We start from the raw sequence: 16,122 nt of genomic DNA, 5'->3' as shown, positions 1-16,122 counted from the left end.
GGGAGGGGGGAGGAGGGGGGAGGAGAGAAGAGAAGAGAAAGAAAAAGAAAAGAAAGGAAAACAGGAAAATCAGCAGTACTAGTAAGATGGCCCAAAGTACAAGTCTGATGACCTGAGTTTAGTCCTAGGATTCATAATGCAGAAGGGGAGAACGATCCCTGAAAGTTGTCCCCTGACTTCCACTCATGGCTGTGTTAGCACACGAACCCCACAACACAATAAATAAGTAGATTTAAAACAAACAAACAAACAAAACAGCACCCTCTGGCCACTGCTCAACCCTAACACCCCAGCCCAGGCCTGAGACTCAGCCTGAAGAGGCCCCCCGGCATGCCTCGAGCGTGGTGGCAGCAGGAAATGCTTTCTGGAAGGGCGGGAGCCCCGTCAAGAGTTGGGAGATGCTAAAGGAAAAGAAGGGAGACATTTCAAGAAGAATCAGAGACAAGGCATTGGGGTAACTCACAAGGAGGCCTCCTTGGAACAGGCATGTTCAGAGGCTGAGAATCTGGGGATATTGCAGTTTCCAGACCACAGAGATGGGCCTCCAAGAAAGAGGGGGAAAGTCAGGAGGCTTGAGCCTCAAAGCCAGATCACTAGGCCTCGCGTCCCGGGAACCTTCTCACGGAATCATAGAATGTATCCTGGCTGGATAAGGAGTGGTCTTTAATCCTGGGCTTCAGAACCAGAGATGTTTTACTTGAATGGAGGCCGTGGTGTCTACTAGACAAATGCTCTCTCACTGGGACACATGCCCAGCTTTGGTTTCTGCAGACAGTGTCCCCATACCCTTGAACTCAGCCTTTCTCCCTCAGCCTCCCTGAATGCTTAGCCAAAAGCAAATGTTGGACTTAATTCAGTGGTGAACGCCTTAAAATCTCAGCACTTGGGAGACAGAGGCAGGATTATCTCTCTGAGGTCAAGGCCAGCCTGGTCTACATAGTGAGTTCCAGTACAGCCAGGGCTACATAAGGAGACAGTATGTTTTTTAAAAATTGTGGGGCTGTAGCCGTGTCTAGGGATATGGCTCAGTGGGTAGAGCACTTACATAGCACAAATTTCAAGGCTCTCTTGGGGAATTCCAGCATTTGGGAGGTGGAAGCAGTAGAACTTGGAGTTTAAGGTGATTCTTTGATATGCAGGGAGTTTGAGGCTAGCCTGGGCTACACAAGACCAAGTCTGGACAAAGCCAAAAAATAAACAACCAAAAAGTGTGGGGGTCTTAGGACGTGAAGGGACCCTGGCCAGCTTGAGTGCAGCGAGCGTGGCTCTGGCAGGCTGAGCTTTTCTCTCCCATGCCTTCTGCTTTGCTAAAAACCATTCTGTGGCCACTTCCTCTTCTCAAGGCTGATTACCAAGGTTCAGCTATCAAAGTATTGAAGTCCAGCAAAAAAAAAAAAAAAAAGCCCCCTTTGGGAAACATGGGGTTTTCTCTTGCATCGTTATAAACCTCCATTTGCCTATGGGCCACATCTGTGTCCTCACTATTCAGAGGCAATCCTTTATTCCACACCAGGACAAACACCTTCCTCTCCTCCCTCTCCCTTGCTTCCTTCCCCTTCTCCCTATCCTCTATCTCTTGTCTTTATCTCTCATTTCCCGCGCTCCATTCGTCTGTCACAAATAAATCTCCTTTGTGCTGAGAACTTGGTCTGGGGCGGGGGGTGGGTGGGGGTGTCCTGAGCCTTTACTTCTTCTAACAGGAGGTATTATGCTGAATTTCTCAGGGTGCAAACCCCAGTTTGAGAGTTGGGGACCCAGGCCTTTAAGATGGCTCAGAGGGTAAGGAAGCTTGCAGCTAGATTCACATTCACAAAACTCTCTCTCTCTCTCTCTCTCTCTCTCTCTCTCTCTCTCTCTTTCTCTCTGTGTGTGTGTCTCTTTCTGTCTCTCTCTGTCTCTGTGTGTCTCTGTCTCTCTTACACACACACACACACACACACACACAGACACGAGCAAGTAAAATCTGGGGACCCTGAAAAAAATTGGATTCTTGGGCACCAAGGCCAGCCTCAGTTTTAAAGGACAAGCGGTGGGAATCTGTCAGGAGTGAGAGTAGGGGGGTCCCCATACCGGATCAGTTTGGCCTCCTTAGGCTCCGAATTCCCCAGCAGCAGGCACAGCAGCAGCAGCAGTGGTGGCGACATCTCTGGGGACTAGAGCTGGGCCAAGATGTCCTGTGGCCTGTTTCTTCCCCTTGAGACTCCACCCTGTTCACGCCCCACCACCTACTGGAACATAGAAGTGACGTGTGTGTGTGTGTGTGTGTGTGTGTGTGTGTGTGTGTGAAGTCCTTCAGTAGCAGGGGCCAGAACCAGGTTGTTTAAGGTATGTGCTGAGTGTGTGTGCTGAGGTTCACTGGTTCCTGGCTTGTACCTTTGAGAGCGTGGGGAAGGAGACCAGCTCCCACCCCTTTCCTGCCCCTCTATGGATTTTACTTTTGACTTTCAGTTCACTTTTCTGAGACTCATTAACCACAACTTTTTTTCTGAGCAAGAGGAAGGAACAGGAAAGGTCTGGGGGGGGGGGAGCGTCTGGGAGGGGACACTCAGTTACAATAGAGGTGTGCTGTCCTTCCTATGTGGGTGGCTCCGTCAGCTCCTCAGGATGCCCACTCTTTCTTCCCTTGCCTGGTTTTTAGGGAGAAGGGGCTCCTCTCCCTTTACACAGTTTAATTGGTTAGTTCATTTGTGTGTGCATCCACATGCCACAGCAGGAATTCAAAGGACAAAGGACAACTTGCAGGGGTCAGGTCTCTCCTTTTTGCCGGTGGGTCTCAGGAGTCCAACACAGGTCAGCAGGCTTGGCCGCCAGTGTCTTCATCTGTGGAGCCATCTCCCTGGCCTTCCTTTTCTTTTGAAACAAGATCTCATGACTTTACTGGGCTCAAGTGATCCTCTTGCCTTAGGCGCTAGAACAATGGTTCTCAACCTGTGGGTCATGACCCCTTTGGGGGCCATATGCCAGATATCCTGCATATCAGATATTGCATTACGAATCATAACAGTGGCAAAACTACAGTGACCAAGTAGCAACAGCATAGTTTCGTGGCTGGTGGTCACCCCAACATGAGGAACTGGACCCTGTAGGGCTGCCGCACTGGAAAGGCTGAGAAGCACTGCCTAGAGTTGTGGACTGAAGGCATTCAGCAGGGCTGGGAGATGCCAGAAGCACCTTCAACGTAAGTATTAGGACCTGAGTTCCAACTCCCACACTCACATAAGGAGCTGGCCTGTGCCGTGTGTGGCAGTCCTGGCACTGGGGATGCAGCTAGATCTACCCCGGGGGCTTGCTGCTCAGCCAGACTAGCCAATCAACGAGCCACAGGTTTAGTGAGGGAGTCTGACTCAAAAGCACAGTGAAGAGTGATAGAGGAGATACCTGACACAGCCCCCAGGCCTCCAGATGCACATGCACGGGAGAGCTGCCTAGCACAGTACTACATGCCTGTGATCTCAGCAACTGAGATCAGGCAGAGGCAAGAGGATCAAGAGCTCAAGGGCATCTTTGGCTAAGTTTGAGATAGCCTGGGCTACACGAAAACTGTCTCAAAAGAAAACTGAAACTCTGCCCCCTCACCACCTGCGGCAGGCAGGAAAAAGAGCTGGCCCTGCCCTCATCGACTGCAGCACTCCAGAGATCAGCCCCTGCACCTCACCTGGGCAACACAATAAAGCTGGCCCTGCTGGCATGGCCAAGGGTGAGCTTGTCCCTGAGCGCCTGAGAGCAGGAGAGCTGACTCTATCCCTTGGTGGCTGTAGCATTGGGTGAGCTAGCTAGGCCAGTGCTGGAGAGCTCACCATGGTGGTGTGGGAACAGGAGAGCTGTCAGACTGACCAGCTCAGCTACCATGCAGACCCAGATCCAGGGCTTGGAGTTGGCCCACCCTAACATCTACCTCATCTGTGAACTGCTGGAGCCAAGAAGGGGCCCATCCTGCAGATCCAAAGCTGAAGGATCTGGATATCTGAGGAGTCCTGGTGCGGTTTCAACATTGATAGTGTAGCAGAAGCCAGAGGCCTCAAACAGACTAATGATCACTGCAGTGAACATTTACAAGCAAACTTGCAAGTGTGAACAAGCAGGAGACTGAATGACACATGGGACACATGGGACACACTACAGCTTCCACAATAGGATTTTTTTTTTCCTTTTGGAGGGGGAGGTTTGCAAGGGCAGAGGCAGTTAGTGGGATTGGGGGTTCATGATGTGAAATTTACAGAAATAAATAAAAAGTTAAAAGAAATAAGAAGAAGATTGGGCTTGGAGGCAAATGCTTATAATTCTACAAATTGGAAGCCTGAGGGAGTAGAATCAGGAGTTCAAGGCCTCTGTGAGAAAAGAGAGAGAAAGACAAAGACAAAGAGGGAGGAGGAGGAGAAGCAAGGGATGAATAGGAAGGAAGGGAGTCAGACTTAGGGCCACAGCCCTGTGGTACCTGAGAGGCTGAGGCAGGAGGATGGTAAGTTCAAGGTTAGCCTTGGCGACTTACTGAGAAATTTAAAAGTGAGAGGAGCCAAGTGTTGTAGCTATTCTTGGCTACTTTGTGGGTTCTTCTCCGTCCCACTCTTTATCCCCCCACCTCACCTCTCACTCCCGTTTCACCCCCTAACACTAGACAGGAGAGAAACAGGGGAGAGAGGAGTTAGGAAAATCCCTGAATCTAATTTCTTCCCTTTTGTTTCTTCTTTGACCACAGCTAGTAAGAAACCACAAACCAACTTCCCTAAACAACCAAGAACCCACCTCTCCGGGCCCCAGCATTTAAAGACCCTTTTGAAAAGTTCCCAGAATTCCAAACGCCACACAGTTCCAGAAACTCTCTGCATCTGGCAAAACCACGCCTCTGCTAGAGCACAAGGCAAATCATAGTCAGCTGCTGTGGACAGTCTGAAGCAGCCCCACATCCTGATACCTGGGATTAAAAATGAAAACATATTCTTCTATTTCTGTGTTTTAAAAGAAACCAAAATTCCAAAAGTGTCACAAAATTTCCCCTTTCTATTTTAGGCTATTCATTATGCTGGATGTAGTGGGAAATTATAAACAGAGATTTTTTCTTTTTAAAAAAATATTCATTATTTTATGTATATGGTACACAGTAGCTGTCTTAGGACACACCAGAAGACATCAGATCCTATTTCAGATGGTTGTGAGCCACCATGTGGTTGCTGGGAATTGAACTCTGGAACTCTGGAAGAGCAGTCAGTGCTCTTAACCACTGAACCATCTCTCCAGCCCCAACAGAGACACTCAATGAAACAAGAGCTTTTTGGGTCAGTGGCCAAGGTTTTCAGGAGACCTTTCCTGATCAATTTTAATCTGTATCAGTTTTGATGGTAGCCACAGATTTTAGTTTTCTGTGGATCTAAAAACAAAATCATGTCCCTAATGCAAAACTGTCTCTGGCCTCCGTTCTGATATTAACACATCTTTATAGTATATCGGCTGATTTAATTCAAACAGTTTTTCTATAAGCCAGTGCTGTCGTTCCGTTTTGTTGGGAAACCCTGCTGCCAAGGTCTGACATTACCAGACATCCCTGAGCTTGGTGCAAAATGGCAGACTCCCTTTGTCATCGGGACTTCCTCTTTGGGGGCATCCCAGACCCCACACCTGAGGAATGTCACATAGTTCTGCACCTGAGATTCCTGGAATGCCTTTACCTTAGCCTTCAGCTGAAGCGGAAATTTCTGGTTGTGTCATGGGATGCAGACTCGTGTGCTGAAACATGTGATGTTTGCAGAGAGAACCTCTAGGACCCGACAGTGATGCTGTGTTTCCATAGCTAGCTGTGCAAGGCTTCATTGGTTTCAAGTCTTTGATGCTCTTCACTTTGTTGGAAGACGCACGCACAGCGGAGAACTTCTCCTGCGTTTCCAGCTGGTCTGATCACTCCTGCTGACTCTTGCCAATTTGGCAGAGACCTGGCTGGTTTTTATGTAGCTGCTGCTGCTTCGTGTCTGGTGATACTTTTGAACTGGGCTGTTAGTATCCCGATCCTACTGAATCGGACTGCTGGTATCCCCACAATGGAGACTGGAATCCTCACAAAGCACTGCTTCTAACCAGGTCCACAGCCCATTGCCCTACTTACCATCTTTTCTCCCCCACCTTTGGACGGTGGACTAGAAGGGGAGTGGGGTGAAGCATGTGCGAACCCTTATGAAGGTAGGTTTTGAAAAGTTTAAGCCTGATTTCAGCCAATGAATGACCTTTTCCCACCCCAAAAATTCCCACCCCTTCCCCAAAACTCTATAACACATGGTTCACCCTGAATAAAGTGTATGCATACAAGGCCATCCCAAATTAAAAAAAAAAATACAAGCTAAGATCATCTCAGAGAACTGTTTAATTGAAGGTCATTAGAGAAGTTCTTTGCCCAAAAGAGCTGTAACACTAAGATCCTTGGAGAAGCCTTTTCTTTCCCCATCCCACCCCACTCTCTTCCTCCCCCCATAATAGCCATTTGTTGAAGTTGGGTCTTTTGCTGTGTGTTATAATGCTAAACATGGCCCCCAAGACCTGGTTAGACCCAAGCCTTGCCCGAAAGTTATTTCTTGGGGGTAAACAAGATGTTAACAACTAATAGCTGGGCAGAAGAGACATAGGCAGGTTTTTAGGGTTCCCAGGCCTGGGGGGGGGTTGAGGGAGAACTACAGGGAAAAGGTGAGGAGGAAGGAGAGCCTGCCGTAGGTTAGGTCAGTTCTTGAAAACGTGGCCCCGAGGGCTGGACTTCAGAGCAGCCAAGATGAAACATAGTGAGTAATAACTCTGGGGGAGCTATAGGAAAGGAGATTCTACTAGCATAGAGGGTAGGTATCTGCCCAGCTCTAGTGCTGTTTAAGGCTTATTGTAAATAATAAAAGTTGTGTGTCTTTTATCTGGGAACTAAATGGTCAAAAGCAGGTTAGAAACCCTGAATTTTAAATGGGTTTAAAAATTTTTCCAACCCATTACTTCCAGTAAATGTCTAATTACAGAGTCAGCCTTTTCAGAGCTAAAAGCAATTTCCATTGAAACTGAATACGTATTTACAGAATGGTGTGCAGACTCTAGTTTTCCAAAATCTACAAAGCGAAACACAGCCGTCTTCCAGATTTCATTTCTTTTGGTACCCCTAGGGCTCCTTGCAGAGTATAATGGGGTTTGGTTATACACAGAACAAGCAGGACATTTTCTTATCATTTCCTTGGCTTGGTATTAGGTGACAGAAGTTTGTTTCTTTAAATCTTTACTGCTGACATGGTGTTTTCCATGAAATGTTTAGTCTTCTAACACATTTCCTATTAATAATTGGTCAATTTCTTCACATCCTTGTGCTAATGGACCTGTCAAACCTGTATGAGACTCAATATGGGTAATATGTAATGGATAGTTTCTATTTCTGATTGCCTGTTGTAGTTGTATAAATAACAAGGCTAATTCCGAATTACCCGGAACAAATTCAGCAGTTTTAATATGCAGCAAATATAGTAAGTCTTGTCTTTAATCCCAGCACTTGGAGGTAAAAGCAAGTGGATTTCTATGAGTTCAAGGCCAGCCTGGTGTGCATACATATCAAGTTCTAGCATAGCCAGAGCTCTACAGTGAGGCCCTGTCTACAAAACAAAACAACAAAATAAAAATCCAGTGTAAAAGATGAAATAAGCTAGTAATTACCCGGAGAGATGGCTCAGCGTTAAGAGTACCTCCTGCTCCTCCAGAGCCTGTAAACTGACAACGTGGCCACTTCATGGTATGGCTAAGCAGAAAGTTGGAATTGTCGATGTGGATGCCTAGGTCAAAAGTTGAGGCCTGGGTAAGTGATACCTGTCTAGCCTACCATTTTGTGTGGTTACCAATGTTATAAGGAAACTCTCTCATGTGTTGTTACCAGAAAACTCTCTCATGTTCTAGTTGATGGCAGATTCTGTTATGTTCTGTGCTTTGCTGTTCTTGGAAATCAACCACAATAGAGGTCAGTTGGGACTGCTTTGTACAGTTCGCTACCAGAAGCTTGGGTCTGAATCACCCACCGGGATGGACCGCAGCTTAAGAGAGACACCTGCACCAATATAAGAAGCTATTTGGAATAAGACTTCCATTTTGAGTTGGGGTGGAGTAACATTTAAATTCGCAAGAGGTCCCTGGGATCTGACGTCCTACTTGACAGAAAGAGACATGTACATGGGTAACCGACATCCCGTTTGGCAAGTTGGGACATGAAATGTTAGACAAGGCAAGCCCCCCACCACAGTTGAGTCACCCTACCAATGGGAGCAGGATGAGTGTACAGCAAAGACACGTTCCTAAGGAAAACCCCTATCCCTAAATACTCACTGGTGAAATAACTTGGCACCGATATTTGTGGATTTCAAGGCATAAAAGATATGTAGGATCCTGGCTTGGGGTAGCAGCCAGCTCCTGAGTCTGGACTGTGGCTTTGATCAATCAGTCCTAGGATGAATGCTAAATAAACTATCCCTGACAGATTGGTGCTTGTGTGATTTGTGAGGTGACTCCTGGACCTCAGTGGATAGGAGAGCGAGAACAGCCAAGGGGTGCTTGGAAGAGTCCAGAGCAGAGAGAGAAATAGTGGACTAAGTGTGGTTACCAGACAGGGCCTGGCCAGGAGAGAAGCAGGAGCAGAACTGGGGTGTCGGGGAAATGAAGACAGAGAGTGTGGAAAAGGAGAAGACCAAGAGTGAGGATCGAGAAAGCACATAGCCAAAATAGCAGGGTTATAAGGAGAAGTGAGTGGCTTTGGGGACGGAGGCTCCTGAGCTGGAGGAAGTGTAGGGGCAGGGCGAGGGGAGAGGAGCTCAGAAGAGTCAGTCACCAGTGCTTGTGATACTGAGGGAGCCTGGAGGCCTGGAGGCCAATGTGCACTCTGTTATACAAGTAACCTCCACAGAGAGCCATCTGTCCCTTCAGCCAGTGGTGAGAGAAGTGGCTTCCTCGGTAGAGGGGAACTGGGTTTACAAGGTTATAAGGAATACTGGCTTTTGACTTTCCACCAGAACTTGGGAAAATGGAGTTTCCTTTGGACCTGACACTGAGCACTGGAATCACTTCTCAGCATTCACATGGCAGCTCACAGCCTTTATTAACTCTAGAGCCAGGGGATCCACGTCCCTTTTCTGGCCCCCAAGGGCACCCGCCACATAACACGCATATGTGCATGCAAGCAAATATATACATACATAAAAGTAAACAAAACATTATTAAAAATAACAACTAAATAATAAGAGAGTTTTAGAGGCATGGCTGAGCCTTAGAGCATCTGCCTGGAACCCACCAGTGTGGGGTTTGGGGAACTACAACAGTAGAGGGCTTGCCTGATGTGCACAGGAGTCCAGGGCCCATTCTTTAGAACCACAAAATAATAGAGTGAGAAGAGAGATAGGGAGAGGGTAGGAGAGAGAGGTGTTAACCCCACGGGGTGAGAATAAGACCCCTACCACATTGTTGTGCCAAGTTTGAAGCAAGCTTTATTAAATACTGGCCAGATCCATCCTCAGGATTCCTAGAGTAAGGCTCTGAATAACGTTAGTCAGGGGCTTATAAAGGCAAAACCAACAAGGCCAAGAACGTCCCTCCTTTGTCCAATCAGGAGCAAGCACACATCCTGACATACTTCCAGCCTGTGTACCTCCTGCCCGTGTGTGAGCAAGCACATCCTATGAAATGGGTGTGGTCATTTGTATTCGGATGCTGACTTTCTTGCCCAGAAAGCTGGTTGCGGTCCAGAGGACTGCATGGTTCACTGTCTCTGGTCTCGATGTTACATAAAACTTGTTTTGAGGGCTGGTGAGATGGCTCAGTGGGTAAGAGCACCTGACTACTCTTCCAAAGGTCCAGAGTTCAAATCCCAGCAACCACATGGTGGCTCACAACCATCCGTAACGAGATCTGGCGCCCTCTTCTGGAGTGTCTGAAGACTGCTACAGTGTACTTACATATAATAAATAAATAAATCTTTAAAAAAAAAAAAAAAACAAAACTTGTTTTGAATCACCCCGACTGGTTAATAAAAGTGCTAATCAGCCAGTTAGCTGGGCAGAAAAGAATAGGGTGGGACTTTCAATTTGTAGTGGAGTTGGGGTGGGGATGGGGTAGTTTCAGAAAGAGATCAAAGAGGGAGGGGAGTGAAGAACGTGAGGAGAAGAAGGCATGTAGAAACCACATGGGGAGAACAGAAGGGTTTGCCATGAAATCGTGATGAGAGAGCAGCCATGAGGACACACAGGGACCAGAGGGAGCCAGGGCAAGACTCAGATTAAAGGCAGGGGACCATGTGGATAGGAAGTCAGCAGCCTTAGAACAGCTCAGAATCTACCCAGCTTAGGCCTGAAGCTTGTTAGTAAACCTGCCAAGTCTCTGTGTCATTTATTCGAGAGCTAGAACGGGCTGAACAAGACGTAGAAATGGCCCGCAGTTACTTGAGAGCAAAAGGGGGCATTGAACCCCCTCCCCCAGAGACTGACAGTTGCATAATCATGATTGTTTACAGACGTAAAAACACTGGGCTTGTTGTCTTACATGTCTTGGAATGTCTCAGCATTTCAAAAAGTTATCTTGGGTAAATGGGGCTTACAGGTTAGAGGCATTTTGTTTGTTTGTTTGTTTGTTTTATAGTTCCCTTAAGCACGGTAATTTAAATTATAACTTTAGCCATCTCATGGGGAGGGAAAGGGGGAGAGGGAAACATGGAACATTGGATTTTGTTTCCCTTAGAAAGGCCACATCAAGTCTGGCAAGGTGGTGCATGCCTTTGATCCCAGCACTCCAGTGGCAGAGGTAGGGCAGTTGAGGCCAGCTTGGTCTACAGAGTGAATTCCAGGACCATCAGAGCTACAAAGTGAGACCCTGTCTAAAAAGAAAACAGAAAAGAGAAAAGAAAAGGTGACATCAAAAATCTAGGTGGATTCAAGTCTTCAAGGGCAGTTACAGAGCTTGCCTAGGTTGCAGGGAGAGGGGGCGGGAGGGAGGTGACAAGGTAGGGGGTGACCCCAGCCCTCCAGGTTTCTGACTCCGAGTACCACGGGAGGAGCTGCTTGAGGGAAGGTAATCCGCCAGGAGCTGCAGGTTGCACAGAAAATGATGAAACCCACATTACCCCGTGGAGAGCCTGGCAGAGGAAGGAGCAGTTGATTGCACTTCACTGGAGTTGACCTATCACAGGCTGACACACCAGGGCCACAAACGGGAGTGGCTGGAGCAGGCTCTTTCATTGGAGCCGTTAGAAACTCTAGGGAGACTCAGGGACAGTCCCTTGTAAGATGGGATTTCTTTTTTTTTTTTTTTTTTTTTAAGATGGGATTTCTTAATGACCTCAAAGCTGTACGAAGATTTCAAGCATTGGCATCCGAAGTGGGTAAAAACGTCAGTGTGTCAGCAAGGTGGACAAGATTGGGAGATTCTGGGTGACGAGGAGGGAAAGAGCAAGACAGCTATGGCTGTGCCATGCAGCTCTGTCCCCGGGGCTACCAAAATGGCAGGTGAGTTGGGACCCGAGACGTCATGGTAGCTTTGACGGTCAGTTTTAAATGAGAACTTGGCACAAATTAGTACCATCTGGGAAATGAGTGTTTATGAGGAATTTATCTAAATCTGAGTGACCTGTGATCTTGTTTGTAGGGGGGTTGTTTTGATTATATGAAGTGAATGTGCAGGACCCAACCTACTGTGGGTGGCACCAATCCCTAGTCAGGAGTTTCTGGACTATATACAAAGGTAGTAAGATGGGATCCTGTCTTTGGTCCATCCATGTCCTCCATAGATGGAGTGAATAGATATTTCTTTGTTTCACTAGGCAACTGACAATGTTTTTTTGTCAAAATGTGACTGTAGTGGTGTGTCATATTTGTGCTGCATAAGGAAGGAGTAGAGGCAACAAAGGACAGGACCAAAGGCCACAGTCCTGGAAAGGTGCTCTAGCAAGATGTGGTGGCACGTGCCTGTCATTCTGACCCTTGGGAATTGGAGGCAGTTGGATCAAAACTTCAAGGTTATCCTCACTACATAAAGAGTTCAAGACCAATGTGTGCTACATAAGACTCTTTAAAAACAAACAAACAAAACAAAACAAAAAAACAACGAAATAAAATAGAACCAGAGAGGGGGCTTGGTGGTTGAGAGCACTGGCTGCTCTTGCAGAGGACCTAGGTTCAGCTCCCAACATCCAGTTTGGGCGATTCACAAAAGCCTGTAACCCCAGATCCAGGGCATCTGACATCCTCTTTCCAATCTCCATGGCCACTGTACTCACACACATAATTAAAATTAAAAATTAGTGGGTTGATTTCTGAACACTTTCCTGGCACCTAGAAACAGCCACCACCTACTAAATTCTGGCAGGAGAGATTGTGTGGATTCCCCATGCTCACCCTGTCCCAGCCTTCTCTTAAACGGCAGGCAGAGACAGTGCACCCACAAACATAACATGAATAAATAAACCTTAAAAGAAAGAGAGAAAGAAAGAAGAAAGAAATATTCTGTTAGGAGGCTGGAGAGATGGCTCAGCGGTTAAGAGCACTGACTGCTCTTCCAGAGGTCCGAGTTCAAATCCCCAGCAACCACATGGTGGCTCACAACCATCTGCAATGGGATTCTGATGCCCTCTTCTGCTGTGTCTGAATATAGTTACATTGTACTCATAGACATAAAATAAATAATAAATAACTAAAAAAACAAAACAAAACAAAAACAGCAGGCAGAGCCTCAGTTGCAGGCATAGTCTCAGTTACAACTATTAGAAAAAACCCAAAAAAGAAACCCAAATGGCTGAGGTGCCTATTTAACATATCAAGGTGGATGTCGGCCAATCTCATTACTATTAATACCTGTTACAGAGTCCTGGCTCATCTCAGTACTTTTCACACTGCCCCCTACCCTGAACCTTTCCAGCCCCCGAGCTCCCTTCTTTCCCCTCAGCTTCTCTGATTCCTATAATAACATCAACCATTTTGGCTACGGGGTGTCTTGGTCTTCTCTCGGTCCTCACTCCTTTCTTGTGCCCCCCCCCCACACTCCCACGCTCCTTTTCCTTTCTTGCTCCACTCTCCCATGGCCAGGTTCTGTCCTCTAGCCTGGTTCAGTTTGGACTCTTCCAGGTACCTCTGGCCTGGCTGTTCTCTTCTCCTCAACCACAACTGGGAGCAGTCATGTCCTCATTTTTACTATCTGTGTGTGTGTGTGTGTGTGTGTGTGTGTGTGTGTGTGTGTGTGTATGTGTTTATTTGTGCATTTATTTATTTATTTATTTATTTATTTATTTATTTATTTATTTATTTATTTATTTATTTATTTATTTATTTATTTATTTATTTAAATTAAATAACCCTGACCATTCACCTCTTCTTGTCACCTTCTTTCTGGGACCCTCGTATTACGTCTTATTAAGGAACTTTGTAAATGTTGTCTGCAAATCATAACATGGCCACACGGTGGCAGTGTGGGGCTGTGTTTCCAAACAAGATCCCTCTGCGGTACCTTGGGCTTCAACTGCTGGGAGATACAACCAACCTCTCTGCAGCTTTCCTGCTTGTGGCTCTAGCCAAACCCATCGCGGGTAGTTTCTTCCTCTCTGACAGTGTCTTCCAAGCTACCTGGGAGAAAATGCTCTTCCTCATACAGTCGGGCAAGTGGGGCTATATCACCACCCCCTTTGGCGACAAGGGCATGCTACCCTTGGGGTTCTACCAATGAGCCATGCCCAAAGCTCCTCACTGGGCAGGGACTCTACCCCTGAGCCACATCCTAAACCACCTTTTTACTTTTTTATTTTGAGACAGGTGACACTAAGTTGCCCAGGTTCATTTGAACTTGTTCTGTAAACCTGACAGGCCTTGAACTGGTGATCCTCCTGCCTCAGACTCTTGGGTAGCTAGGATGTCCAAGCCTGGCCCATTTCCTTCTCAGATCTTTTGCATACTCTCTTTACTCAAAGTCTCCACCCACCCTAGCCTTGCTGGTATCTGACGGTTCTGGATATATTCCTCCCTGTGCTCCTTGGTCCAGGCGGTTCCTTCTGCCGTGTAGCGTGCCCACTCGGGTGCACACATGTGTGCATGCATGTGCGCGCGCACACACACACACACACACACACACACACACACACACACGCCCAGGGGCTCAAGGCCGCCCCCCTCAGATCTTTTTAGTAGATTTTACTTTTTGGTACTACCACCTGCCTGCTAAACAAACAATGTCGGCTCTACCCCAGCCTACGGGACATGGTATGCGGGGGAGGAACATTTTATTATGACATACCTAGGGACAGATGGTGCCACTCAGTGGACTTTCAGCCTCGTGACTGTGTACACATAATTTCAAATGTCACATCTGCTGTGGTTTTTGTGAGCTGCTCTGTCCCAGGGCTGGGGTTTGATGTCAGCACCTGCTTCAGATGACCCCCCAAAATGCCTGTAGTTTCAGCTCCAACTTCTCTGATGCTCCTTTGGTGTCTCTTTTTTTTTTTTTTTTTTTTTTGCTGTCTATTATTTTTCCAGCTTTTTGTTTTGTTTTGTTATTGGGGTTTTTTGTTTGTTTGTTTGTTTGAATTTTTTGCTTTTCGAGACAGGGTTTCTCTGTGTAGCCCTGGCTGTCCTGGAACTCACTCTGTAGACCAGGTTGGCCTCGAACTCAGAAATCCGCCTGCCTCTGCCTCCCAAGCGCTGGGATTAAAGGCGTGAGCCACCACTGGCCAGCTATTTTCCCAGCTTTATTATTCATACATGTGTGTATACACATGACACCCACGAGCCACAGCATGTGTACAGAGGTCAGAGGACAACGCACAGTGCTCAGCTCTCTTTCTACCCTCTTGGCCTCAGGGAGAGAACTCAAGTTGTCAGTGTGGTGCAAAGGCTTCAGCCATGTGAGCAGCTTTGTCAGCCAGCACGAGAAGCCGCTGTTGGGACAATCAAGCTGCTCTGTTGTGATTTTCTTTCTGTTTCTTTTGCTATTCCTCTGTAGAAAGCATCTTCCTCTGCTTGCTCCCCAAGGATACTTGTTCTTCTATAGAATGAAGCTTGGTCAGTTCTAGGATCAAAAATAAGACTAATTGCACACTGGTCCTTCTAGCACTTGGAATATATAAACACACACACACAAAGATGCAGACACACACACAAATTTATTTTTATTGTTGTTGTTTTCTTCATCTGGGGTCTCTTGTAGCCCAGGCTGGCCTAGAACTCCCACTGTAGCTGAACTCCTGACCTTTCTGCTTCTACCTCCAGTGTGCTGGGACTGTAGGACTGTGCCACCACACCCCACTTAAACTACTTGGATTCTTGTAGTTTGCCCTTTGACACACATTTTACCAGGGAGAGCAAATTGAAAACCACAGTGAAATCTGACATCTAGAGCGGGGTTACGGTGGAAATGATAATAATGTGTGTTGGCAGACGTGGGCAAATCAGGATGCCGCACGCACCTGTTGGCCCACATACAATTCAGGAGGGCGAGGCAGAAGGATTGCTGGTCTCCTAGATCGCAGGGCCAGTTTATGCAAAATAGCAAGATGGCACCTTAAAAAAACCTGGGCATTGTGGTGCACACCTCCGATCCCAGCACCGAGGAAGCTAAGGCAGGAGGATCATGATGCCTTTGGTGCTGCTTTAAAATGTTATTTTTTTTTTTCATGTGTATGGGTATATTTGTCTGCATGTGTATACGTGCATTTGCATTTGTGCCGGGCTCCTGCACCGGTCAGAAGAGGGCTCTGGATCCCCGGTATGGTAGTTACAGACGAGAGTGTGGGTGCTGGAGATTGAACCCGGGTCCTCTGCAGGAACAGTCAGTGCTTTTAACTGTTCAGCCATCTCTCCAAGCTTAGGCCTTTGAGACCCTGTCTCAGAACAAAATAAAATGACCAACCCTTGTGTATCAGGGTTCAGTGCAGCACTGTAGCCTTCAATAGAAATTATCCAAATGGCCTGGCAATGGCAGCACACACCCTTAATCCCAGAACTCAGGAGACAGAGGCAGGCAGATCTCTGTAAATTCAAGGTCAGCCTAGTCTGTTAAAAAAAGAAAAGAGCCGGGCATGGTGGTGCACGCCTTTAATCCCAGCACTCGGGAGGCAGAGGCAGGTGGATTTCTGAGTTCGAGGCCAGCCTGGTCTACAGAGTGAGT

General features: G+C 47.1%; 1 protein-coding gene across 1 annotated transcript in view; it reads right to left on the bottom strand.

Annotated features, from left to right (window-relative positions):
* The window catches only part of Napsa (napsin A aspartic peptidase), a 13,467-nt gene extending 11,129 nt beyond the window's left edge, over positions 1–2,338 (bottom strand). Inside the window, exon 1 of the mRNA XM_021168415.2 lies at positions 2,071–2,338. Within this exon, the coding sequence (XP_021024074.1) occupies positions 2,071–2,144 (74 nt within the window). The 5' untranslated portion in view covers positions 2,145–2,338. The remainder of the gene's footprint in view (positions 1–2,070) is intronic.
* Between the last annotated feature and the right edge of the window lie 13,784 nt (positions 2,339–16,122).

Source organism: Mus caroli, chromosome 7 (assembly GCF_900094665.2).
Source record: "Mus caroli chromosome 7, CAROLI_EIJ_v1.1, whole genome shotgun sequence".
NCBI classification, from domain to species: Eukaryota; Metazoa; Chordata; class Mammalia; order Rodentia; family Muridae; genus Mus; species Mus caroli.
Note: the sequence above shows the minus strand (reverse complement) of the source record. Positions and strands in the feature narration are given on the sequence as shown.